General features: G+C 47.9%; 3 protein-coding genes and 1 non-coding gene across 5 annotated transcripts; 2 read left to right on the top strand and 2 right to left on the bottom strand.

The window, feature by feature from the left end:
• Positions 1–369: 369 nt before the first annotated feature.
• LOC123449810 (myosin-2 heavy chain, non muscle) lies at positions 370–6,161 on the bottom strand. Of its 2 annotated transcripts, none has more exons than XM_045127148.1 (13): positions 5,812–6,161; positions 5,139–5,314; positions 4,955–5,058; positions 4,371–4,454; positions 4,170–4,273; positions 4,005–4,091; positions 3,328–3,530; positions 2,809–3,010; positions 2,666–2,716; positions 2,482–2,580; positions 2,295–2,354; positions 1,796–1,920; positions 370–1,692 (listed from the first exon to the last, which is right to left on the bottom strand). In XM_045127148.1, the coding sequence occupies exons 1-13, from the start codon at positions 6,013–6,015 to the stop codon at positions 591–593; spliced, it is 2,601 nt and encodes an 866-aa protein (XP_044983083.1). In that variant the 5' UTR covers positions 6,016–6,161; the 3' UTR covers positions 370–590. The 2 variants fall into 2 exon arrangements, with proteins under 2 accessions (XP_044983083.1, XP_044983084.1); XM_045127149.1 differs by having other exon boundaries at positions 1,796–1,917.
• An 11,239-nt stretch (positions 6,162–17,400) lies between these two features.
• Positions 17,401–20,891, top strand: LOC123449808 (probable LRR receptor-like serine/threonine-protein kinase At1g12460). Its single transcript, XM_045127146.1, has 2 exons — positions 17,401–19,123; positions 19,204–20,891. Exons 1-2 carry the CDS (start codon positions 17,946–17,948, stop codon positions 20,681–20,683), a joined length of 2,658 nt encoding a protein of 885 aa, XP_044983081.1. The 5' UTR covers positions 17,401–17,945; the 3' UTR covers positions 20,684–20,891.
• Positions 20,892–20,982: 91 nt separating this feature from the next.
• Positions 20,983–22,430, top strand: LOC123449809. Its single transcript, XM_045127147.1, has 2 exons — positions 20,983–21,945; positions 22,113–22,430. Exons 1-2 carry the CDS (start codon positions 21,259–21,261, stop codon positions 22,146–22,148), a joined length of 723 nt encoding a protein of 240 aa, XP_044983082.1. The 5' UTR covers positions 20,983–21,258; the 3' UTR covers positions 22,149–22,430.
• Positions 22,431–22,708: 278 nt separating this feature from the next.
• Positions 22,709–22,782, bottom strand: TRNAN-GUU. The gene has a single exon. It is a non-coding gene; the product is annotated as a tRNA-Asn (tRNA).
• Positions 22,783–26,177: the final 3,395 nt, after the last annotated feature.

The following is a 26,177-nucleotide window of genomic DNA, read 5'->3' as shown; positions in this document are numbered from 1 at the left end:
CTCCGTTTTTATTTACTTCGCATATATTTTTAAACGAATTTACTTCGCGTATTAGCTTTGACTGAAGTCAAACTTTATAAAGTTTGACCAAGCATGCACAAAACAATATAAACATTAACAATAACAAATGAAAAATATATTCAATGATGAATCAAATGGTAATGATTTGATGATGCATATGTTAATATATTTTTCTACAAACTTGATTAAAGTTCATAAAGTTCGACTTTAGACAAAGCTAATATGCATAGTTAATAAAAACAAAGTACATATAACTACTCCCTCTTAAAGAAATATAAGAGCGTTTAGAACACTAAAGTCACTCTTATATTTCTTATATCTCTTTACGGAGGGAGTACTTAACTGGAGTGATAACAATTGCCATGGTATTCCAATTTAAGAAGTCGTAGGATGAATGCCATGGCAAGGCCAAAAAACTAACAACAAGAACTACATATTTCAGATTGGACTAGTGATACAAAGAAGTTAGAACCACGAGAAGACACAATGATAAGAGCTCATAAACCGACTCGAAGGGTGCAGAAACTTAAAATTGGACATATGTACGAGGAAATCAGTTGTTTTTAGGCCTAACCCACAGAGTCCTCAACCATGGCTTCACTGTCAATATCTGCATCCGCGGACTCGCTACCGTCCCGAGTCTCGGCATCAGACTCACTATCTTCAACGAAGTCTCCTGGGAGCTTCTTTTCAGGATCAAGAAGTCCAATCATATGATTAATAGCACGACGACCATCTGCATTAGTCTGGCTACCAGCTGAGTGGCCATCGGAGTTCACCAAACTGGTCAGAGCATCAGCTGCTGTTCTTTCTCCTGCGCCATCATCGTGTCCTTCAGAGGGGTCACCACCCACGTCTTCAGAGCAGCACGGGGACTCGTTCTCCCCATTGACAGACGGTCCTGTTTCCACTGCCCAGCTACCGGCAACTTCTGAGGCCAAAAGATCAGCTGTGCGAATAGTTCCATCCTGCGTGTCCTCAGGTTTGCTCGCAGAGCAGTCGCCCTCATGTTTCCCTTGAGAACACTGACCAATGCCATCTTTGAGGGTTGGGGATTGTTGTTCATCATTAAATAGTGGCTGCCCTCCATCTTTTCGAATCAAGTTAGATTCCTCGGTTTCTTGTTGTGCCTGCATTTCATCTTCTAGCTGCAAGGTCTCTCCCCCCATAACGCTGTTAATGGAATTATGATCATTGCAGCCAATGTTACCGATTTGGCTTTCTGTCTCCGGAATTTGCTCGGTATCAGTTGGCTCTTGCTCAGGAGCTGTAGCAGCATGATCACCATGAGAATCAGACCCGATTTTCTCTACTGTCCTTTCTGGGCTGGTGCACTCTAAGTCTTGAGTGCCCCCTTCAATTCTGGTACCACCATCCTGCTGCTCGGTCATATCGGCATCTTCATCGGTGGAACTATGTTCGCTTGCTTGGGTATTCTGTGCTGAAGCACCCGAAGCTTCCATTGTATCCTTTGTGTAGTCCACAGGCTTTACACGGGCATCATCAGCATTTGCTAGTGGTGCTTCATTGAGATCAAGACCCAGCAAGGTGCTCTCATAGTTCTCTTCGTCCTCTAAAGTTCTTTGCATAGCCTTAAGCTGTTCCTGCTGTTTCGCGAATAGAGAAGAGATTTCTTCCGTAGTTGAATAGAAAGCACGCAGTTGGGTCTCTCTGCAATTAGCAATAGAGGAAAGGAAGATATTGTAGAAAAAGTTAGTCCCACAAACTTGGACTCATATTGCCTATATATATCATGCCGAAATTAGATGCTTACCGTAAAATAACTCTTTCTCTGGCCCCTTGATACCTACGTTTTTCAATTGATAGATCTCTCATTGTGGCAGCTACTTCAAGCTCAAGAGATGACACCTTTGCCCACGCTTCTTCCCGAGCAGCCTGCTAACGAAGCACATGTATAATCAGATTGTAAGTAAAGGAGTGTAGCCCCTCAAATGATGGATGGTGCATGGAATAGAATAAACTTTTGCTGTCTGAAATATATGATACTTGAAGCACATGTATAATCGAACCCATGAACCATCAGAATAAACTTTTGATGGTGCATGGAATAGAATAAACTTTTGCTGTCGGAAATATATAATACTTAAAGCACATGTATAATCGAAACCATGAACAACCAGAGGCAAAAGCAATAAAGAAAAGAAACCCTGATCTTATGAAGAAAGCAAAGCAAGACCAATATAATTTGCTCACGTGATGAAATATCAGCGAAAAATAAAGAGCCCAATTATGTGACTGGAACATTTTTCTACCTTCTCATTTTCAAGTTCTTTCTTGAGCTTCCGCAGTTCAGTTTCCAGATTATCAGATTTCTGCAATTGCAACAGCAAAAAAAAAAGGAGAAAAAATGTTATATGAAATTAAAGTACAAAAGATAAAAAAAAAACTTTCACAGATGTAAGATGTACAAAGTTTAACATGTGTGGAACCTCATGATACCTTTCGACTTTTAACAGACATAAGCTGCTCATCCTGGAGTTGAGTTTCCAGTTCTCGCACTTTTTTCTCAGATGTTACAAGGCTTTCACGAGAGTCTTCCTGCATGAGAATGCAGCAGTTGAAGTACAGTAACAGAATGACATTACTTAAGATGAATAACTGCAACCAAAATAATTGTGCATACCAGCTTGGACCTTAATGTTTCCACGAGCAAACGGGTTTCTTTTTCCGATTCCTGAAAAATAATGAAACTCTATTTTTAGCATATGATATCACAAACATGAATTAGTCGCCTGAACTTTGACTAGAATTGGAAGAGGATTAAACCTGAAGCTTCATGATAAACTCTTTCTGTTCCTTTTGTTGTTTAAGGTAAGCCTCTGTCTGTCTCTTCATTTCATCTTGCGCCTCTGCTTGTACTTTATGCAGTGCAGATTTAAGGTCTTCTGCAGCCTTATCACGCTCCTCTATTCTTAAGTTTCTCTCCTCGCTTAGCTGTTCCTCAAGCTCGCATATATTTGCCTTCTGGCTGAAAACATTTCAACTTCATATAAGTGGTGCTAGTACCAGAGTTTAACATAGAAATTACTTTCATAAGGTTGACCCCTTCATCCCTGGAACAACAAGTGCAGTATGAAAATTACTTGGCCTGTTCGGAATGCATGTCACAGCTTATTTATAGGGAATATAGCAATTTCTCTACAATTCCTATCGAAATTCCGACACAGGAATTTTTCACGCATTATGGAACCTATGCACCCTTACGATATAGAAAGTTACAAGCAAAATCCTCTTTATTGTCAGAGTGGTAGTGCGAAAAACCGATCCAACAGCGATGAAGCTTACCTGTGAATTAACTCGTCAGCATCAGCACGTGATTGCTTAGATGCACTAAGCCTCTCATCCAGATCTTTTATGGAATTCTGTAACTCTGTATTTAATGTACTAAGAGAATCTAGTTGTTTCTGTTTCCCCTCTAGTGCTAGCTGAAGAGATTTAGTTTGCTCGAAATAAGAACTTGATGTAGTTTCTTTGAACTCCTTAAGTTCCTGCATTATCAGATTTACACCAAAAAATTGGTTACAGGAAGGGCAGTCATGGTCCGTGATTTCATAATCATATAGTTGCTGAAAACAGATGGACACTGTTAATCGAAAAGCGAACAAAATGTTTGCATTTGAAATCAGAATAAATACTAGTGTATTACATCATCAAGGCAATAAATATATTTAAAATAAACTTGACAACACCAACAATTTTCTTGACATTAGAATATGCAAGGGCATTATTGGCTTATTACGTTGACTGAAGAAAAAATAGAAGTGACTCTGTGATATGCAGTACACTCATATATCCTCCAAAACCATAAGCAAGCAATTACTCCCTCCATCCCAAAATTCTTGTCTTAGGTTTGTCTACAAATGAATGTATATAAATACTAAAACATGACTAGATACATTTATATTTAGACAAATCTAAGACAAGAATTTTGTGACGGAGGGAGTATTTGTGTTTCTAGATACCTTTTCATGCTGCGCTTCGGCTGTTTTGCTTTCAGTTCTCAATGTCTCAATTGTCACAACATGTGCCTCGAGTTGTTCCCTTAGCTCCTGCATGGATTTTAGCTTAGTAAGACTATGAACATACAAGGGTGATAAAGTATTACCATCTCAAAGGAGCCAACTTACAGCATTAGATTTTTCTAGTCTTCGAACATCATCTAGTGAAACAGGGCCATCAGAAGAACCAATGCCAAGACCCTTTAGCCTCTTGCTTTCAGAGCTAATCTCCCCTTTAGGATCAAACATACATGGTCGGACTTAACTCAGAACTTGCAATGTACTTGTGAAATGTGATGAACAAATCATAATACACCATGTTCCTCTTACCTGACTTTCTTTTAAGTATGCTAGTACCATTCCCTACGCAACTGACTGCATTAACTTCCCGATAGACAAATGCATAGGAGGCATCTGTAAGATTATTATAGAAGTTAAATGGGCACCAAACAGGTAATATCACTTTCACTATAAAATTGAAATAGTGATGATGCATGCAAGAGAAACCAGAACCATAACAGTGGGCAACATAGTAAAGTGTTCAGAAGTAAATCAGGAGGGAACTGGCCCAAAATGTGAAGAACCACTCAAAATACTTATAGAGAATGGCGATACAGATAGCACAGAGCAGGTACAGGCCAATGGATACAATTTTTTTTTCTTTTTATTTTTTCTAAAAGGAGGAATACCCCCGGCCTCTGCTTCAAAGTGATGCATACGGCCATTTTATTATATTATTGCACAGAACCCAACAAAATAAATACATGGATCAATCCGAAGCCACCTTCTTGGCAACTACTGTCGCTACACCTATAATCTTGATGATGTGCCCTGTCCGCAACCAATAGATACCATACCCCAACAAAACCAATGAGGATCGGATTAGTAAAAACGAAACAAGCAGATCATTTTACCGTGATGAGGAGCTGTTGTAAACGATATGATATCCCCATGATTAAGCTTGGTCGGAGGAGAACGCTTTGAAACCTTAGTCCAGTTGATGTATGTGCCATTCGTGCTGTACAGCTACAACACGTTAATTTAAGAAAAAGGAAATTATTGTTGTTAGATAGAGCAAGATCCAGAAGCCAAAGAAACCTTGTGTCCCTGAGGAAAACAGGCACAGGCTCATTACGTTGCAGCTCCCCTATCACAGTGTCCCTATATATCTTGCAATGATTCCCACTGACTGACACAGCAGAAATCCTGAAGCGAGGGTTGTCGGTCGTGCGGCCTAGGATGTGCTCGTCAGCATTCAAAAGAATGTTCATCCCCTTCAGCATGGAGAAAAACAAAAGATTCCAATCAGCAAATTATGTCTCCTTATTACAATGGTGGTATGCATAACACAAGGAAAGGCCACCAGGTCTCAACTCTCAACCATTGACTAATCAACAGCATATATCTGCGTTTGTGCCAAGAAAGATCCTTGAAGGCAAAGCTTTGCACTACGAATTAGACCAAGCCGGCTATTCGCCGCACATAAGCTTACTGGCAGAACCGAAGCTGCTTCGCTATTACCCTACTGGCGTCAACAATTAAGCAGATAACTTTACATGGGCCGGCGATGGCAGGTAAATTCTTCACGGGTAAAGAGTACAGTGCCTGTCTCTGTTCATGGGTGATCCATAAATAAAGCAGATTAATCAGCAATGCAGACAGGAACACGGCACAGTGACTGCAATGCCGAGTACCCCACCCAAAAAAAATATTAAAAAATATATATATATTGGAGTCTGGGTCTAGGGTTTAAGAAGGGGAGGGAGTGGACCTCGGAGCGGAGGCGGGCTTTCTTGGAGATGGCGGTGAGGACGGCCCAGACGCCGGGCTCCGGGTTCTGCACGGGCTGGTCGGCGAACTTGCGCGCCACGGCGCGCATTTCGTCGACGCCCACCGGCGAGGGTTTGGGCGGGGTCGGCGCGGAGCAGGAGACGGGCGACTCGGCCTTGGAAGCCATCTTGGGCGTCACCAGCATATCAGGCGCGGTCGGGCGGCCGGCCGGCGGCGGAAGAGCGGGCCGGGATGGCGGGGGAGTGGGGAGCGCGGCGGCGCGAGTGGGGTGGCGGCAGTTGGTGGACGGCGGAACCCCTCGGCGTGGGGGCCGCGTGGCCTGGAGTTGGGCTGTTGGGTTGGGTGGCTCGGAGAAGGGGGAGGGGAGGGAGAGGGGGAGAGAGAGAGAGAGGGAGAGGGGAGTAATGCTACACCTACAAAGGCTTACGTAAAGATTTTACGTACAAATTGATGTGTAAGATTGTGATTGGTAATTGAGGGATGAGGGGCTCCACCCCACTGAAAATCAGGGGGGAGAGAAGAGTTAGTTTGGAAGGTTAAGTAAACATTTGTAAGTTTTTGTAGGTCTAGCATTTTTGGGAAGAGGGTGGATTCCTTGAGATTTGCACGGGTGAAGGTTAAGATTAGTTGAGAGGATTTGCGGGAAGATAACGGCTTGCCTGTCTCGTGTGTTTGGCAAGGAACCGGGCTGCTGATTGGGGAGGGTTAGAGCATCTCTATTAGAACTCTTAAACCCTCAAATCCTTAAAAATAACCGCTTTTTTTACAGTTTTCGTCGGCAAAACGACGTAGACTAGAACCCTTAAACCCATAAAAAAATTAAAGGTCCAACCCGTAAACCCCTTCCCAGCCTGTAGAAGTGAGGGTTGGAAGGGAAAACTCCCCCCAACCCGCACTCCACTTCCCACATCGCGCGGGAGCGAAAACCGCCCCGCCTCCCAGCTCCTTCCGCCGCCATGGAGCCCCCGGCCGCCGCCGCGCCCCTGCCCGCCACCGCGCCCGCCCCGCCCGCCCCCGCCCCCGCCCCGCGCGCCCCGGCCACCGTGGCCGACGTGGTGGCGGCGACCCACGCCGGGGCCAAGCGGCGGCGGGCGGGCCTCGCACCACCTCCTCCCGCCCCGGCCGCTGCCGCGCCCGCCCCGGCCACCGTCCAGCCCGCCCCCGCGAAGAAGAGCCGGCCGAAGATCTCCTCGCGTGGGTCGTGAGGGGCTTCCTCGAAGGCCGCCGGCGCATCCCCGAAGCGGAAGAAGGTCGCGGCGCGGAAGAAGCCCGCGGCCCCGGCCGTCGCCGTCGCCGAACCTCCTCCCGCCGTGCACGAGGTGTTCGAGGAAATGGCAAACCCAACCTCGTTCATGGACCTCCTTCAAGACGCGGAGGTGGACCTCGGGGCTCCGCCTCTAGAACCCTTTGGTGAGGAGGTTGAAGAAGATGAGGAGGATGAAGGGGATGACGAGGAGGAGGTAGCCGAGATAGGGGAGGAGGCATTCACCGCCGCTTCCCGCCCACACGCGCGGTCGACAAACTACACCGAAGCGAAAGATATCCTCTTGGTTCGTGCTTGGGCATCTGTGGGGATGGATGCAACCACTGGCACCGATCAAACCGGTAAAAGGTATTGGCACAGGATTGAGGACAACTCTTCGAGGTGACACTCCGTGAGTGCGTCCTCTACTCTTCGAGGTGACACTCCGATGAGTGGTGGTGGCGATGGCGGTGTGGATGACTCCAATGGAGGTGCTTGATGGACGTGCAAGTGGTCTATGAAATGGCGCCAAGTGCAACTTTTTGGTGATGGTGCCGATGAGAGGGAGAAGATGATGATTGTGTGATGTAAAAACTATTAAACCATGCATCAATGATCTTTATTTCCGTGTTTGTTTGAAGGTTTATTATGTTTGTCTTGTGAAAATTATGCAATGCCAAATGACAGTTTTAAGGTTTGGGGTTGGGGCAAAGACTAGAACCCTCAAATCCAACCCTTATAAAGGAATATTCCGTTATAAGGGTTGGTTTGAGGGTTCTAGTCTTTGCCCCTGTTTTTCAACCCTTAAAAGTGTCAAAAATGGAGAATTCTCAACCCTTAAAACTGGTTTTACATTTAAGGGTTTGAGGGTTCTACTAGAGATGCTCTTAGGACACACGGCGCGGTTGGCAACTCGAAAATGATGGTTTTAGTAGAGACACTAAAACTGTGTAATTTTCGGTCATCTCATGTCATTAGCATTCACAGCCGTCCGATTTTCGGTGTTGGGCATTTTTGTCCGTCTGATCAAACACTAGTGTAGCATTTTTTTTGCGAGGTGGAGTGGGTACTTTTTTTATTTTGTGAAACGCCTGTAATTTTATTCATACTCATAATAATTACAGATACACTTTCGGATCTAAAATCTAAGAAAATACAAAGTAACTTCTATAATTAAGAATTACAATGAAATCTCTTGGAAACAGCTTCTTCGTTGTATCATCTCCGTTTGAAAAAGTACTCCAAACACTTCGTTAAAAAGGCTGTAATTGGACTAGAGCAACGATGTCGACACTCTTTTACCCGCACGAACATTACCAATAATGGTTTTTGAAAGCAACTTGAGTCGTCCATCCACAAAGATGAGAAGCATTGATCGGTGAACATACTTGGGTCGGGGATGATCCCCTAGAAGTGCGGGACGTCGGATCACAATTTCCTCACCATGGTGTCGATGAAACACTTCAATTTCGCAAAGAATGAAACTAATAAAAAAAGATTGACACACCAACCTAAACTCATCACATCCGAACAATCTGATAACTCTCTAACCTCATGGCACCGCCAAGAGAACGAGAGGAAAATTATTCTCACAAAATACAATGATCACTAGACGAAGAACGTAGCACTCTTGAAGATCGAGGTGAAGTGGGTAGCTGCTCCCGCAACAAAATTGGAAGCGTGTGGTATATCGGGCTCTTGCTCACATGAAGCCCTTCACAACAAAATTATGACACGACTAATCATTTTATCATGGAGAACATCATTTATAAGGGAAGCATGGGTCGTACGGCCTTGGATCTCGAGGAAACCCAAAACCAAGACGGCCACGACACCTTCAGGATAGGCCAAGAAGGCATGGTCGGCACCTTCGCCCAAGGGCATGATGATATGGATTAAACCTTCATGCAAAGCTAAGATGCCATTGGCGACACATTCCCACTAGTCCAAGAGGGCATGAAAGACACGTCCCCGCAAGTCCATGAGTTCCCGAACGACTACGGCCAAGAGTAAGAGGAGGAAGTGGACATCGAGGGGAAGCTTTTGTTTTCCAATGAGCTCACACACCAAGCTAATGCACACAAGTGTAAGTGCATCTAGTGCCACCCCTTGTTTGTTTTAGAGTATTGAAGACAAAGATGGTTGAGGGACTAATGTGTTTGTGAGAGTACACAAGATAACACGTATGGAAGTCCCTGGAGATTTGGTTTAATTGTTGAAGATGACCCCTAAAAATGTGTGAAAACATTGAAGACACCGAATATAATGGTGGTGCGCGAAGATATACACATGAAGACAATGAGACGCGAAGACTTTGTCTTTTGGCAGTTTCATTTTCTTGTTTCATGAATCATCGAAACCACTGTACTGTTAAGTGGGGTCAAGGTGAACGAAATCAGAAATGGACGTGATGCTCAACCCAAAAAACCTATGTCTACGAGTTTAGACATTGAGATTAAACCTCTACCAGAGTTGGTTGAGTTAGCTTTACTTGGATCTCAAGTAAAACTATAGCGTGTGTTTGAGACCCGACCATTGGAACACGTGTCGGTTGATCACTGACCCACGGTCGGATCAGTCATATCAAGTCAGGTTGCCCCTGGCTATAAGTAGCCCATCCCCTTCACCATAAGTTGGCGGTTGCTTTGAGTTAGGACAACTTTTTATCGTTTTAGAGCAGCCCGCCTCAAAGACATTGAGAGAGAGAGATGTCCTGAGAAGATAAACCCAAACACCTAGAGCTAGCATGTTTGAGCACCATTAAAGTCATTTTGTTCTGAGTGAGTCGAAGACTTTTTACACTTGGAGACTGTGATCTTCTAGACGGTTAGTCGTCATGGTGTGAGCATCCAAGAGTCATTATCGATTGTCGGGTGACCAAGTTTGTGAAGGTTTCGGAAGTCTACCTTGAAGACTTACTAGAGTGATTGGGCGAGGTCTAGGTGATCTTAGCTCAAGGGGAATTAGTTGAAGACACGATCTTCTGAGCTCAATCTCGGCATCCCTAACCATACGTACAACTATCACAACAGTTGTAACCGGTCTAACAAATCCCTTGTCTTCATCAAGCGTCTGGTTCTATTCCTTCACTCCTTTACATACACTTTTGTATTGTGAAGTCTTTGCTTGCTCGTGTGTGTGTGTGAAGACATTCGCCGATGGCATTCATCTGTTTGCCTATTTTTCTTCATGCTACCCGTGTTTATATTTGACATAACTTTGTATGCATGATGACTATGCATGTCATATCTATTAGTCATCTCTATGTTGCATGCCTTGCATAGTTCCTTGATCGTTATCCTTGTTAGATCCTGACTCGCCTCCGCATACTTCGAAGACATTTATAGTTTTAAAGCTTTTCATAAAAATTGCCTATTCACCCCCTTTAGTCGATAACTAGCACTTGCAAAAAGAAGCACCAAAGCATTCACACAAATGCATACACAAAGGATGAGGACAAACCACATGCCAGAAAATCAAGAATGAAAAAAAATCTTCTCTTTGAGTAGCAAATCCAGCATTACTTTGACTTTACTCAAGTAGAGAAGTTCACTCCATCGCTTCTTTATTAAGTTCACGTTAGGTAGGAAAGCAAAGAATAAAAAAAAATGTTGCTAGAACAAGTCAATTTAGATAAGTAAGTAAGAATTGTTAGTTTAGATGATAAGCAATTCTTTCTAGAAGATGTAACATAAAATAAGGCAAATAATATGCTCACAAGCTAGTTCTTTCGCACTACAACTGCAAGTATAGCAATTTCTCACGTAAATTAAATAGTGTCTTTTTTATTTCATTTGTAGTGTTGGAGGAAGAAAAAATGTAGCTCCTAGCAATGTGCACTGCTTCGCCAATTTTGCTGTTTGGATGACAGCGAGGTGATGAGGGATGTAGTAGAAATACGAATACGAATGTAATCAAATTATCGACTCTGGGTCTGCCATTCCTTGATCATTCCTTAAGCTTAGATAGTCGATATTCCTTCCACAGCTAACTCGTTCATCCCCTTCCATTCCTGCTCTATGGTAGGGGTTATGTCCCCCTTTCATAGTGAGAGCAATACACAATGCTGTTATGAAAAGAGATAATGCCTTATCCACTACAAAACGATACTCTGCTTCAATCACACAGTATGGCTCCCTCATTTCAAACCAAGCTCTAGAGCGAGTAGGAAACAACTAAAGGTTCTGGTCCAAAGGTAAGAAGATCCGTTGGTTGGAAATCCGTATCAATTGTTATTGGTTCTCCCGTTCTTGGTACTTAGACTTTGAAATAGGAATCTTGTAATAATTCTGAATTCAAAGGTCTATTTCTATAGTATAAGATAAGAAAAACAAATAGAATCAAATCAAGGATTTACCACGACCTCGATTGTGACTCCATAGATAAAAATGAGAATTTTCTCTCCTTGAGACCATTGAAAAAGGGCATTGAATGAGAAAGAAATCATCCATAGATATAAAACTATCATATGCCTTGGAAAGTTATATGAGGTGCTCGGAAATGGTTTAGTGAATGTAGGAAGAGATATTGGACAAGATCCTAAGATTGGCACCGAGCAAAAAGGATCAACCTTTTTGTTGAGAGTTCATCGCCAATTTCATGAATGCAAAAAGTTCCCGCGGTACAAGTTTGAGAGCAAGCGTGGTTGTGTGTCCGTCTCGAAGGGGGGGTGTCATCCAACAAGAGTGCAACAAGTTTTGTGCCACCCTTGAGAGCATCGATGGCCGTCCCATGAGTGGCCTCGTCATCAAACACATGGTATATAATTCCTTCATCTTCATTCCCATTCCCGTTGTTTGATGCTTGCATGTCCATTGCACATATGAACATTCGTATCTTCATTTGTAGGCATCCCAAGATTTGGAAGCGTTCAAGGCCCCACATGGGAACACGATGTTCACCCTCACCCATTGTTGGACGGTCATAAAATATGACGAGAAGTTCAAATGTCAATATGCCACCCTCAAGAAGAATGAAGGGTCACATGTCATCGAGGCCCATGGTGAGTGAGAAAAGTGGCCGCAGGGAAAGACCAACTCCAAGAAGAAGGAGAAGCGTGATGCGGCGATATTTGCCTTGCAAAAGACTTTGCAAGGCATGATGACCCAAAAAGAAACAAGAGAGGAGAAGCGTCGACAAGATAAAGAGGAGAAAATGAAGGCCTACGATTGATATACAAAATAAAAAGGTTGAGGTGAAGGTTGAAATGCAAGCAAAGAAGCTACAGATGAAGGCGGAAATGCAAGCAAAGAAGCTAGAGATGAAGGTGGACATGCAAGCGAAGAAGCTCGAGATAGAGGCAGTCAATGCCAAGACCAAAGCAAAAGAAGTGGCGCTCGTTTCATGATGAAATAGGTGGAGATCATGACGGTGACCTTTAGCACAGTGTCCCCGAGAAGGAGCCCTTGGTTCGAGAAGATGTAAAAGAAGATGCTAAACCTTGATGATTGATCTATGGCGGTCGACCAATGTGACGACATGATCACGACCGATATGTATGGTGTGGTCGAGCTACCGCCCTTTTTATGTGCCGGTCGCTGGTATGAACTCTGGCCACTAGCCTTTATTAAATTCATATTGCTTCGTACACGGACGAAAAATGCGTTAGTTGGTTGGACGCACGGGTCAAACACAGACAGACAACAAGTGTCCAGCCGATCCAAACAAACAAAAACTTGATAACTCACGCGTCCGTTTGCATTGGGGTGTTGGAGTTGCTCTTACCACAACATGTCTCAGGCCTTATGAAAAAAATATCCTTATCCCGAAACTCCATCTTATAGTTTGAAATCTGCCAAGCTAGTCCTCTTGGAAAATCACCGTCAATCCCTCTCCTCCCCTTCTACGTCTTCCTAGGTTGGAAAGAAGAAGGTGATTTCCCTCATGAAGCATGGTATCTATTGAAAAGGATTGAACCATGATATATGTATTCGAGCGTGGGTGTGTGTCATGCACGACATCTGTTGGGGCAAAAGATACCTAGGCAGCGACCGGACTGAGGGAGTGCGGCATTAGAGCAACTCGAACAAGAGGATCAATTTCATCCATTCATGTCTATTTGTATTCACGGGGATAAAACTAACCGTGCAACGCAGAGACTTATTTTCATTTTGCGTCCGATTTATGTCCGTGTAAATCCATTTATGTCATAAATTTAGGTCACATTTAGATCGTAGGCTCACACAAAACTGACGCTTTTTGCGTTTGCATCGTCCACGAGTGTGTGACTAGACCCACTTGTCATTCACCGCCCAACCACCTCTTTCTATTTATTTAAATAAATTTGCCGGCCCACCCCCACTCCCATCTTTTCTATTATTTTACTGTCACACTGCTATCATCCACTTGCTTCCCGTTGGGTGCACCGACCGACCCATTTAAAAAAGCGAACACAGACAGACGGAGGACGACCCAAACAAACAAAAAATCCGACATCCATTTGAATTAACGCGTTGGAGTTGCTCTTAACTTTCGACAGGGCTTGAATGGCGCCGAGAAGGTCCCAACAAGGCATGTGTGATGTCTTGAGGCTACAGTTACGGTCGTGGGGATAGTGAAATAGGATTGTGAAAATATGTGGGCTCTCGTGGCGGTTTGGATGGGATATGGGTGTTTGAGTCTAACGCGGAGGTCGTCCGCACTTTCCTAGATTTGGGACTCGTTTGTGCGATTTTGGACTCATGGATCAGTTTCTTCCGGCTTGGTGATCCACGGTTTATGGTTAAAAGGATTCAAATAGTCTGATCCAGACATTTTGAAGGTGTTTTGATGACCCGTGTTGAAGATGCCACCAACGGTAAATTTGACAAATTTGACCCAAGAGCCAAAAGATTTCACAAACTGAACTACGTTTGAAAAAAAATCATCCAACTGACCCTTTTGTATGGCGCCCGACAGTCAGACGTCACACTACACTGTGTGACGCATTTGTCTTAGGCGGCATACAGTGTAGTGTGTCGACTAAGGGGTCTCACGCGTCACACAACGTAATGTCGGACGCCATACAATGTAGTGTGGCGTCTAAGACAAAAGCTTCACATAAAAGGATCAGCTGTATGATTTTTTTTTCAAACATAGTTCAGTTTGTGAATTAGTTTCGCTTTTGGGTCAAAATATTTTCCACTTGGCCGCCACCAACAAACTTGGCTGCGCCACTTGTTCTCATTTCCTGAAGCTGGCATTAGAAAAGGAACCGCGAAAGAGACTTGTGTTATGCAGTAGTAGTAGTAACTAGTTTTTGATATCGTGGTCGATTCAGGCCGTCTCATGGCATGCATGCCAATTGTCAAGCGGCGCATCAAGCTCGTCGGAGAAAGAGAAAGGAAGCTCGACAGAGACGTTAGCATGCCATAATGCCTCTTCTTTTCAATCGAAACCACCACGCCGCGCACAAATCCTGACCCGAGCCGGACTGCAAGTGTCACGGTCGTCAGTGGCGCCCATGATTTGTGAAGCACGTCGAGGATCATTACCGTTCTGGGCCTGCTGGGGTTTGCAACGGAATCATTGCCGACAGAAAGGCGCGCGGCTTCCAACGAAAAGCGCGACCGCCTCCTGCCCACGGCACCACTCCGGCTGCCTCCCTGCCGGTTAAACTATCCGGCCACCGCGCCGTGCATAATAAACAGCCACTGGAGACGGGACCAACCAGGGTTACCGATCGGCATGGGCACTTGCACACGCTAGACGCTTGATAATTGCTCGATCGGCGTACATGCCGGTACGTGCGCGGTACTGGCACGGCCGACGGACGCAACCACCACCGGACAATTTCTTTTAGAGAATACGACGCTCATATACACGAGCGTACACTCACCCCTATAAACACACGTATACACATTCTATCATTTTCGTCCCAGTGGGAGCACATCATCAGAATACTTGAAATAAATTCAGGAAAATACAAGCACATACTTAAACTCTGGTGGACAGTGGATACCACAGTCCTCCTAACCATCCAACCACGTGTTGGTTTGCACCACGGACAATTTTTGTGTTTTAAACTTTTGTACTAACAAAATCTAAAAATAATCTTGTTTTTTTTCCCAATTTTGATCTCTCTTGGTCACGTCAACATGTTTGACGTCTAGATTAAACAGAAAATGCCATGATCCTTCGCGTCTGCTGCGTGTTCCGCACCAACCGGCTGATCTGTTGATATAGCAAAGGATCAGAAACTAAGAACCCTGACGTCTAGATCTGGTAAATGACCAAACGTCAAGCACCTTGGCATCTGAATGATGTGACACGTATTATTAAAAGAATGTTTGTATGATCTGTTGGACCAGACGTTAAGATTTCCGGCGTTTGGTCACTTAGAACTTCTCTAGCAAACCACGTATAAAGTTGATCCGAAAAAATCGTTTGCAGTTCGTGAAAAAACGCTTTTGAGGGCCGGCGTGGGCGGCGGCAGAGCAGACCCCACAAAACGATCGTGTGCGGCGGCCGAGCAGACCCCACAAAACGATCGTGTGCGGCGGCCGAGCAGACCCCACAAAACGATCGTGTGCGGCGGCCGAGCAGACCCCGCAAAACGACCGTTTTGCGGGGTCTGCTCGGCCGCCGCCCACGCCGGCCCGCAAAATATGTCATTTCCCTTTCAATTTTAAGCATGAAAACACATTTATTTGCTTCTTTATTTTTTTAAAAGCATTGAATACATCACAATTCATTAAATCTTTGCTAAAACATCAAGATCAAAGAAAACAAGAACCACAATTAAACATTTTAGAAGATATTCAACTTTCATAACTGCTTTCACTAGTTGGGATGAACATCTTCGCCGTGCATTCGTTGTTGACCTGGGATTATTCATCTTACATTCTTCATTCTTGGGCTTTGATTCTAAAGAACTACAAGTTGGGTCCTTTTTTTTTCTAATTGCACATGCAGCTGCATCATTAGCTTCAATTATATTAAGCAGTGCACATACATTTATTAAGTTTCTTCCTATCAATAATCGATGTATTCTTCTTCCCAATACCAAAATAAGCATACACCTTCCTATACACATGAACACCTCAATAAGCTATCAAAATTTAACCAAATAAATGACAAAGTCGAACAAAAAGAAAAGCATACCCCGTCGTCATTGCATTTGAAGAATACCCATCCGAGGTGCTGCCGCGTGCTAGATGTGAGCCGCAACACTGTCTCTATGCAGTCGTCGCATTGTATGAGTGGCATCGGCAAGCCGACGAGCCGCTACGCACCACCGAGCCCAGGCGACGGGCGAAAGAGTCCTTGCCGGCAAACCCACGACGACTAGAGGATGAACCACTACCTGCATGCGGCGCTGGCGCTTTGCCGGGGCTGTGCGGGTATCCCTCAACCAATCCATGGCTTTGGCGCAGCCGCCGGTGGCCGCGACAAAACCGCCGCCGATCTGCAGCTTTCCGGCCAGTCGAGGCACGAGGGACTGGTGGAGGTCGATCTAGGGCGTGTGGCGGCCTGTTGGCGTGATCTCGACGGCTGGTATGGCCGGAATCGAAGGCGGCGCCCGGCGGCGATGGGTGTGGGGAAAGTGCGGGCTGAAATGTCCCACCAACCAACCACTCTAGATATATACAGGGCACCGACGTGGTCGGGGGGGGGGGACCTGCATTTTTGCGGGTTGGGGTGGGCATTCTGCCGCGCCCCACAAAAAAATTACGGACCGAGCACGTTTGCGGTGTCTGGTCGGACATCATTTTTCGCCCGACCCGTATTTTAACGATTATTTTGCGGGTCGGGACATTATACGGAGTCTGTTAAAGATGCTTTTACCAGGAGCAGACGTGAGGGTGCCTCATGTCTGGCCCCTTACCACGTCAACTAGATAACGGGTTAGCCGATCGTGCGGACCACGTGTTAGACGCTAGGAACCGTGAAATTTTGCATGTAACCTAAACGGTAGAGTTTTTTTGTTTGTTTGAAAACAAGGTTATTTTTGGATTTTGTTAGCACAAAAGATTGTAACATAAATTTTGTGCACCACCACCAGACAAGACCACCTAATCATCATACCGCAGCATGTACCAGCACGTACACGCACGGCGTATGTAATGTGCAATGTACTACCGCGCCCACTCCTGCCGTGGCTGTCCTGTCTGCATACATACATACTGCATGCTTGACGACGGAGCAACGTCGCGTCCGCCGTGCCGTGCCGTGCTGTGCTCCAACCAACCAGCGAAGGAAGGAAGGAAGGAGAAGAAAAGAGTGGGGAACAGCGCTCCGGACAGCGACGGAGCCCGCGTGCCGCCGATCGCCAGCGAGCCGGAGGAGATTCCCCACAACACCCACCACCTATCTATCTGCCCTGCTCCCTCTGCCGCCCATACGCAGCCAGCGACGATCCACCCCCACCCAAACCTGCCGCTGCGCTTTGCCTTTGCAGCCGCGCCTCGATCAACAATGGTCTGGGCCACACGCGCACCACGCCGCCCCTTCCTCAACCCGATCTCCCCCATCATCGTCTCCCACCTCCCCCGACCCTAGACCTGGAGGTTTGACCTCTCCCACCTCCACCCCCACCCCGGAAAGAAAGCAGTTTTTCCGTTCCGCCTAGATTTCAGCATTTTCCCTGTCCCCGCGTACCGTCCCGGGCTCCCGGCGCGCCGGACCAACCCGACCGACGTCAATCGTCTCAAGCCATCGCCAAGTACTGTACTAGCCAAGGAAGTGGCGGTTGGCTCGCCGTGGCACCCGCACCCACGCACGCATTAACGCGCGCCACCCACCGCCACCTACTCACCGGTTAACCCCCCCTCCCTCCCTCTCTTTCTTTCTTTGGACTATACTTAGAGCTCATCACTCCCACTGTCCACCGGAGCCGATCCTCGCACGGAGACGGAGGTAATGCGCGCCGTGCCGCCGCGGCTGCTCTCGCCATGACCCCCGCCGGCCGATCCCTGCCGCCGCTGGTCGTCGTGCTGCTGGTGCTGCATTGGGCCGCGCTGGTGGAGGCGGCGACGGCGGCGGAGCGGCGGATCCTGCTGGACTTCAAGTCCGCCATCACCGCGGACCCGGACGGCGCGCTCGCGTCCTGGGCGCCCTCGGGCGACCCGTGCGCGGACTACGCGGGGGTGTCCTGCGACCCGGCCACGGGCGCCGTGCAGCGGCTGCGCCTCCACGGCGCCGGCCTGGCGGGCACCCTCGCCCCGTCGCTGGCGCGCCTCCCGGCCCTCGAGTCCGTCTCGCTCTTCGGGAACGCGCTCTCCGGCGGGATCCCCGCGGGCTACGCGGCCCTGGCGCCCACGCTGCGCAAGCTCAACCTCAGCCGCAACGCGCTGTCGGGCGAGATCCCGGGCTTCCTCGGCGCCTTCCCCTGGCTCCGCCTGCTCGACCTCTCCTACAACGCCTTCGACGGCGAGATCCCGCCGGGGCTCTTCGACCCCTGCCCCCGCCTCCGCTACGTCTCGCTCGCGCACAACGCGCTCCGGGGCGCCGTCCCGCCTGGCATCGCCAACTGCTCCCGCCTTGCCGGCTTCGACCTCTCCTACAACCGCCTCTCCGGCGAGCTCCCCGACAGCCTCTGCGCGCCGCCGGAGATGAACTACATCTCCGTCCGGAGCAACGAGCTCTCCGGCGGCATCGACGGCAAGCTCGACGCCTGCCGCAGCATCGACCTGTTCGACGTTGGGAGCAACCGGTTCTCCGGTGCCGCGCCGTTCGGCCTCCTGGGCCTCGCCAACATCACCTACTTCAACGTCTCCTCCAATGCCTTCGACGGCGAAATCCCCAACATTGCGACCTGCGGCAGCAAGTTTTTGTACTTCGACGCGTCTGGCAACCGGCTCGACGGCGCGGTTCCGGAGAGCGTGGTGAATTGCCGCAACCTGAGGGTGTTGGATTTGGGGGCCAATGCTCTTGCCGGAGACATACCGCCAGTGATCGGGACACTGCGGTCGCTTTCCGTGCTCAGGATCGCTGGCAACACAGGCATTACCGGTTCAATTCCTGCCGAGCTTGGAGGAATTGAGATGCTCGTCACACTCGACCTTGCCGGCCTTATGCTCACCGGAGACATTCCGGTGTCCCTCAGCAAATGCCAGTTCCTGCTTGAGCTGTGAGTGTTCGTTCAGTGCTCAATTTCATCCAATTCGTCAAATGCTTTGATGTATGGCTAACTGAACTGAAAAATTGCAGGAATTTGTCTGGCAACAAATTGCAAGGAGTGATACCAGACACGCTTAACAACCTGACTTACCTCAGGATGCTTGATCTTCACAAGAACCAACTTGGCGGGGGCATTCCGGTGTCGCTTGCTCAGCTTACCAACCTTGATCTGCTAGACCTCTCGGAGAATGGACTAACTGGAGCAATCCCCTCAGAACTTGGGAACCTCTCTAAGCTGACACATTTCAATGTGTCCTTCAACGGTCTCTCCGGCACAATACCTTCAGCTCCGGTCTTGCAGAATTTCGGCCGCACAGCCTTCATGGGAAACCCATTACTATGTGGATCGCCATTGAATCTGTGCGGTGGACAGCGAGCAAGACGATTGTCTGTCGCTATCATAATCGTCATTGTCGCTGCAGCGCTTATACTTATGGGGGTCTGCATTGTTTGCGCTATGAACATTAAGGCCTATACAAGGAGGAGTAAGGAGGAGCAGGAAGGGAAGGAGGACGAAGAGGTGCTGGTCTCCGAGAGCATATCGGTCGGCTCCCCAGGTCAGAATGCCATCATTGGAAAGTTGGTGCTCTTCACCAAGAGCTTGCCTTCAAGGTATGAAGATTGGGAGGAAGGAACTAAGGCATTGGTTGACAAAGACTGCCTTGTTGGTGGAGGGTCAGTTGGCACGGTGTACAAGGCCACCTTTGAGAATGGGTTGTCCATTGCCGTGAAGAAACTGGAGACACTCGGAAGTGTGACAAACCAGGATGAGTTTGAGCATGAGATGGGGCAGCTCGGTAACCTCAACCACCCCAATCTGGTCACATTCCAGGGTTACTACTGGTCGTCCTCGATGCAGTTGATCCTTTCGGAGTTTGTGACCAAAGGGAGCTTGTATGACCACCTCCATGGGAACCGTCGTCGTGCGTTTTCCAGAAGTAGCAGCGGAGGTGAGCTCTCCTGGGATAGGAGGTTCAAGATTGCACTTGGAACAGCGCGTGCACTTGCATACCTTCACCATGACTGCCGACCGCAAGTCTTGCATCTCAACATCAAGTCTTCAAACATAATGATAGATGAAGAATATGAAGCCAAGCTGTCTGACTATGGATTTAGAAAGCTGTTGCCTATTCTAGGCAGCTTTGAAGTGAGCAGATCTTATGCTGCCATCGGGTACATTGCCCCGGAGCTAGCATCCCCGAGCTTGAGATACAGCGATAAGAGCGACGTATTTAGCTTCGGGGTGGTGTTGCTTGAGATTGTGACAGGGCGGAAGCCAGTGGAGAGCCCTGGGGCTGCTATACATGTGGTTTTGCGCGACTATGTCAGAGAGGTACTGGAGGATGGTACTAAATCGGACTGCTTTGATCGGAGCCTGAGAGGATTCATTGAAGCTGAGTTGGTCCAAGTGCTCAAACTAGGCCTGGTATGCACTTCCAACACACCATCAAGCCGACCAAGCATGGCGGAGGTGGTGCAGTTCTTGGAATCTGTTAGAACTAATTCTTGATGTTCTGCTATCTGGAACATAGTAGCAGAATAGGGTGTTAAAACAGGAAAAGGGTTTTCTGATTTTTTTTAACATATGAAGATAACATTTCTTCTTTAATTCTTTATTGTGGTCCCAGTCCTTTTGTAAATGTATTTAGATTTGTCTGCTCATTATCTATAGTTTTTTATAAGATCTGTTTGCTGAATAAATGGCTATTTTGGTCGAATTACTAATTCCTCAGGATCTCCTCTTACTAATTTTGTACCAAGTAGATATCCTCCTTTTATCTATGCATGAATGCAAAGTGCCAATGCAAGAGCGACCGCTCTGATTGGGAAATGGGAACCTTTTATCTTCATGGTCAGACCTAAACACTCCTTTATTTGTGTGAGCCAAAGAGGAGTTGTTACTGTCTAATGTTGCATCAACTATCAAGCTTGTAGCTGCAGGTTCAGCAAAGGGAACAGTTGACCAAACATTTTTGATGCAGGGGCAGCTCATCTAACCCACAATATCATCTCCTACATATACCATCATCACATGCAGGATCTACAACAATCCAAGCAGCTTCATTCCCAACCAACACATTCCAAATGGCCGAGGAGTTTGAGCTGCCTGAATTCAACCCGAGGGAGCGCGCCAAGCAGCAGATTTCGGTGCCATTTCTGTGGGAGGTGAAGCCCGGCGCGCCGAAGAGGGACTGGGCGATCTCCAAGCCGGCGCCCACGGTCTTCTCATGCCCATCACCGGTCAAGCTTGTCGTCAGCGTGCCGTTCCAGTGGGAGGAGAAGCCCGGGAAGCCCCTGCAAGACATGTCACGCCTTCATGCGCCGCCCGGTCACAATGCCGGCTTTTCGGTGTCTCCTTACTCACTGAACCCTTTTGTGGTCGACGATGACGAGGAGTACACGATGGGGTTCGACCTGGAGGCGTTCGGGTTCCCCGACGACAGCAAGGCGTCCACCGGTGCCATGGAGTTCGCGGACGGGTCGAGCCGCCATGGCCATGGCGCCTGGTACTCGTTCTCGGAGTCGGAGGACTACAGCAACTCCAGCGGGAACACTTCGGCCAGGGAGTCCCAGTTCCCCCGGGCGCCGTCGGAGCGGAGCTGGGAGGTGGCCAATGACGATGACCATGAACTGGCCGCCGACCGGCGGAGCCCTCTGAGGAGCGCGTTCACGCTGGAGGAGCTCATGATGCTGAGCCGCAAGCTGGGCGGCGGGCAGGGGTTCTCGGCCGATGTCAGGAGGAAGAGCCTCTCCACTTCCCTGTCCTCCGTGGTAATGCTCTCCACACTTTTACATCAAGCTTTGCTTAATTAGTATAGTGCATCTGCACCAGTTAATACTAGTTAATTGGACACATTACACCGTGCTCCCAACTGCTCCTGTTAATGGCAGTGATTTGCTCGTCTGTCCCTCATGTTGCTATGCTGTGTTTTTTGCAGGAGCTCATCAAGAAGTTCTTAATTGTGTGCTCTTAGTGGGCGGCTCCGTGGCTGCTGCGGCACATGGGCGAGCTGTACCGTGTGTGCATGTGGGTTTGAAGTGAGTGAGATCCCTGGCTGTGATTGATCGAGGAAGAAGCTTGCTCGGGAGTGGAAGCCTACTGGCTGTCCTGCGTGCTGGTGCTGTAGTGTTGTGTCGTGTCTTCGAAGGAAGGAATCTTGTACACTTTTTCCCGGTGTTTGTTTCAAGATAAACAAACACTGGATTTCTCTATGCAATTCAGTTTGTGGAATATTATGTTTTCGTGTTCACTTGTCCATTTGCGCGTCTGTTTGTATGAGCTCGAATGTGTATATGTGCACAAGCACATGGCGATGAAAACCATGAAGATAATGAGCAATCGGATGTCATCTGGACACAAGTAGCTGGAACCATGTTTTAAGGAGAATGTATATATGCACATGCACATGGTGAGGAGAACGATGATAAAAACAGAATAGGTAATTCAGACACGAGGCTGTTGAATTTTGGAAGAAACGAACATGAAGACAACGGAAAAAATGTATCGCTAGAAGGAGGGCTCGAAAAAATGTATCGCTAGAAGGAGGGCTCGAACCTCCGACCTTGTGGTTAACAGCCACACGCTCTAGCCAACTGAGCTATTCCAGCTTGGTTTGCTAAAGCTTCTGCTTGCATTAATGATTGAACCACGTTACGACGCAAAAGTCTACTCATGCAAGAGCTGAGCAGCAAATCTGCCAGTACACTATTTTGACCAGCTTCGCCGTATACTCGCGGTCGATGCACTCAGCTTCATATAGTACTCCTCCGTCACCATGTCCTCCGACTCTTCCACTCGACGATTGCCCCAATTGTCATGGCACGAGCTTCAACACAGGCGACGTCGCCCGCGTCCTAAAGAAGCGAACATCGATGGTGTCGTAGTCGCGCGCCACCTCTCAATCGTGTCGAAAGTTTTGAGATACCGGTGGCCAAAGTCCTTGTGCCAGATCTCAGTTGTTTACTTCCCTCATAGAGGACATCGAACGCCGTTAGATTTTTTATGGCCGGTGCAGCAATTGTGTCACTGCAGATGGCGCGAATCACAGAGGACACGCCGCCGGAGTCGAAGAAGATGGCAAGAGGCAGTGACGGGGTGGCAAAGGAGGGGTTGACTGGGTGAGCGCGGATGCGGCAACATCCCGAGGGAGGTAGAGGGTAGGGGAGAAGGGCGTGCAAGATTTGGCCGTTGTCCGGGCTGCGGTGGGCCTAATCGGTGGTGGGAGAGGCCGATTTGGGGGCAACGCCGGGAAAATAGAAGGGTGTCAGAGTGGGCTAGGGTTTGGGATGGCGACGGTGACTTTATAGGGCAACCATGCGCAATCGTCCGGTGCGACGATCGGTCCGCCACGTATGAGATTGTCTTTATTTTTCTTGAGAATGTCTGTCTTTGGACTAAATATAGGCAAGTGAATGATAGTTTCAGGGGTACAAAAGCTATTCTTATAGGGATTATATACTTTAGAGGTTTTGCTAGCTAGTACTTAACTCCCTAAAACACAGATTTTGTCTTAAAATATAGCTTTGAGGGGATATGCTAGAGATGCCCTAACTCCTCAAAAGAGCTACTCCGTACTCAAATTTGAGCATGATAGGCACCCTCGCAAACTGACAAACCTACCCGAGGAGAACCTCATTTTTTGTGGGCTAAAAATGCAGCCGTCGCCCACCTTCTCCCCGAAGGCACATCAACCCGTCGTCCATACCGACTCTGTGTGCTCCCCCTCATCCCCTCACACATTATTTCCTCCCAGCCAGCCTCCCCCGCTCATGGAAGCATTATCGCCAACCCAAGCTCCATCCCAGAACCGGCAACAACGCCCCTGTGAGGTAGCATCCACTAGAGGAGCAGGAGGCCAAAAACGACCCGCATGAAAGCTCTCGGCGTTCACCTAGGCCCCTCCTTGTCAAATGCACTTGAGCGGGAGCTGAGCTATCTCGAGCTTCTTCGTCGTCGTGTTGGTCGATGACAAGAACGAGAATTGGTTCCTACCGCATCCACTTCTTCCCCCTTGCATTGCCTTCGTCTTTGGTAGACTCATTGACGCACCAATAACGACAACCGCGACACTCACCTCTCCATACCCATAAGAGTTTGACAAATTGCCCTGGAGGTATTTTTCTCTGCCTTTTCTCAGTTTATCTTAATTATGCATTGAATTTGATCGTTGGGCTTTGCGATGTATATATGAAGAGGCTATGTGAAGAGTTTTCTTATGACTCTTTGTTGGAGGAGGAGGAAGAAGAAGATGATGATGACGATTTTCAGATGGCACTCGTCACGATCATTCGAAGGGAAGAGGGGATGTTAATGCGACATGAAGGGGCATGATCCTTGTGCGAGCTTAGAATTGCAACTGGAAAAATCGATGCAAGTCCACTGATGAAGTCTACCATGATGGTTCAAGTTCTTGCATATGGAATTGCGGCCAGCCACATTGTGACATTGATGAGTAAATTTGCATTTGGAAAGATACCATTGTTGGGAAACGTTGCATGGGAAACATTTTTTCCCTGCGCACACGCGATACCTATGCATGGTGATGATCATTTACGAGAGGGGAGAGTGAATCTACATACCCTTGTAGATCGCTAAGCGGAAGCGTATATAACGCGGTTGATGTAGTGGAACATCTTCGCGATCCAAATCGCAGCCCGTTACGCGATCTCATCATGATCCGTCCCGCGATCCCATAACAATCCATCCTGATCTAGTGTCAAACGAACGACACCTTCGCGTTCAGCACACGTACAACTCGATGACGATCACCGCCTTCTTGATCCAGCAAGAGGGGCGTAGAGATAGATGAGTTCTCCAGCACGACGACGTGATGGTGGTGGTGGTGAACTAATCCAACAGGACTTCACCAAGCTACGCCGGACTAATCTAGACGAGGGAGACGATCTATAGAGGAGAGGGCAACACGTGGCTTTTTCTGGTCTAGTTTGCCCTCAAAACCTCCACTATATATAGGAGGAATAGGAGGGAGGGTTGCCTTGCCTCCTCCTCCAAGAGGGTTCGAGCGAGCCAAGGGAGGAGAGTGTTGGGGAACGTTGCATGGGAAACAAAATTTTTCCTACGCTCACGAAGACCTATCATGGTGATGTCCATCTACGAGAGGGGATGTTCGATCTACGTACCCTTGTAGACCGCACAGCAGAAGCGTTAGTGAACGCGGTTGATGTAGTGGAACTTCCTCACGTCCCTCGATCCGCCCCGCGAACCGTCCCGCGATCAGTCCCACGATCTAGTGCCGAACGGGCGGCACCTCCGCGTTCAGCACACGTACAGCTCGACGATGATCTCGGCCTTCTTGATCCAGCAAGAGAGACGGAGAGGTAGAAGAGTTCTCCGGCAGCGTGACGGCGCTCCATAGGTTGGTGGTGATCTTATCTCAGTAGGGCTCCGCTCAAGCTCTGCAGAAACGCGATCTAGAGGTGAAACCGTGGAGATATGTGGTCGGGCTGCCGTGGCAAAGTCGTCTCAAATCAGCCCTAAAACCTCCGTATATATAGGGGGAAGAGGGGGAGCCTTGCCTTGGGGTCCAAGGACACTCAAGGGCTTCGGCCGAGCCAAGGGGGGCAACCCTCCCCTTCCAAACCGAGTCCAACTAGGTTTGGAAGGAGGAGTCCTTCCCGCTTTTCCCACCTCCTCTTTTTTTTTCTCTTTTCTCTTTGATTTTCTTCCTATGGCGCATAGGGCCTTCTTGGGATGTCCCACCAGCTCACTAAGGGCTGGTGCGCCACCCCCAAGGCCTATGGGATTCCCCGGGGTGGGTTGCCCCCCCGGTGAACTCCCGGAACCCATTCGTCATTCCCGGTACATTCCCGGTAACTCCGAAAACCTTCCGATAATCAAATGAGGTCATTCTATATATCAATCTTCGTTTCCGGACCATTCCGGAAACCCTCGTGACGCCCGTGATCTCATCCGGGACTCCGAACAACATTCGGTAACCAACCATATAACTCAAATACGCATAAAACAACGTCGAACCTTAAGT

Source organism: Hordeum vulgare, chromosome 4H, assembly GCF_904849725.1.
Source record: "Hordeum vulgare subsp. vulgare chromosome 4H, MorexV3_pseudomolecules_assembly, whole genome shotgun sequence".
Lineage (NCBI taxonomy): Eukaryota > Viridiplantae > Streptophyta > Magnoliopsida > Poales > Poaceae > Hordeum > Hordeum vulgare.
Note: the sequence above shows the minus strand (reverse complement) of the source record. Positions and strands in the feature narration are given on the sequence as shown.

Bases quoted from the DNA above. Each gene is read 5' to 3' on its own strand.
- LOC123449810 (XM_045127148.1), bottom strand. From the start codon at position 6,015: ATGCTGGTGACGCCCAAGATGGCTTCCAAGGCCGAGTCGCCCGTCTCC. The intron at 5,315-5,811 runs GTCCACTCCCTC...TCCATGCTGAAG, and splicing joins AAGCCCGCCTCCGCTCCGAG to GGGATGAACATTCTTTTGAA. The intron at 2,581-2,665 runs GTATGCACAATT...ATTCTCATGCAG, and splicing joins AAACATTAAGGTCCAAGCTG to GAAGACTCTCGTGAAAGCCT.
- LOC123449808 (XM_045127146.1), top strand. From the start codon at position 17,946: ATGACCCCCGCCGGCCGATCCCTGCCGCCGCTGGTCGTCGTGCTGCTG. The intron at 19,124-19,203 runs GTGAGTGTTCGT...GAAAAATTGCAG, and splicing joins TGCCAGTTCCTGCTTGAGCT to GAATTTGTCTGGCAACAAAT.
- LOC123449809 (XM_045127147.1), top strand. From the start codon at position 21,259: ATGGCCGAGGAGTTTGAGCTGCCTGAATTCAACCCGAGGGAGCGCGCC. The intron at 21,946-22,112 runs GTAATGCTCTCC...TGTTTTTTGCAG, and splicing joins CCACTTCCCTGTCCTCCGTG to GAGCTCATCAAGAAGTTCTT.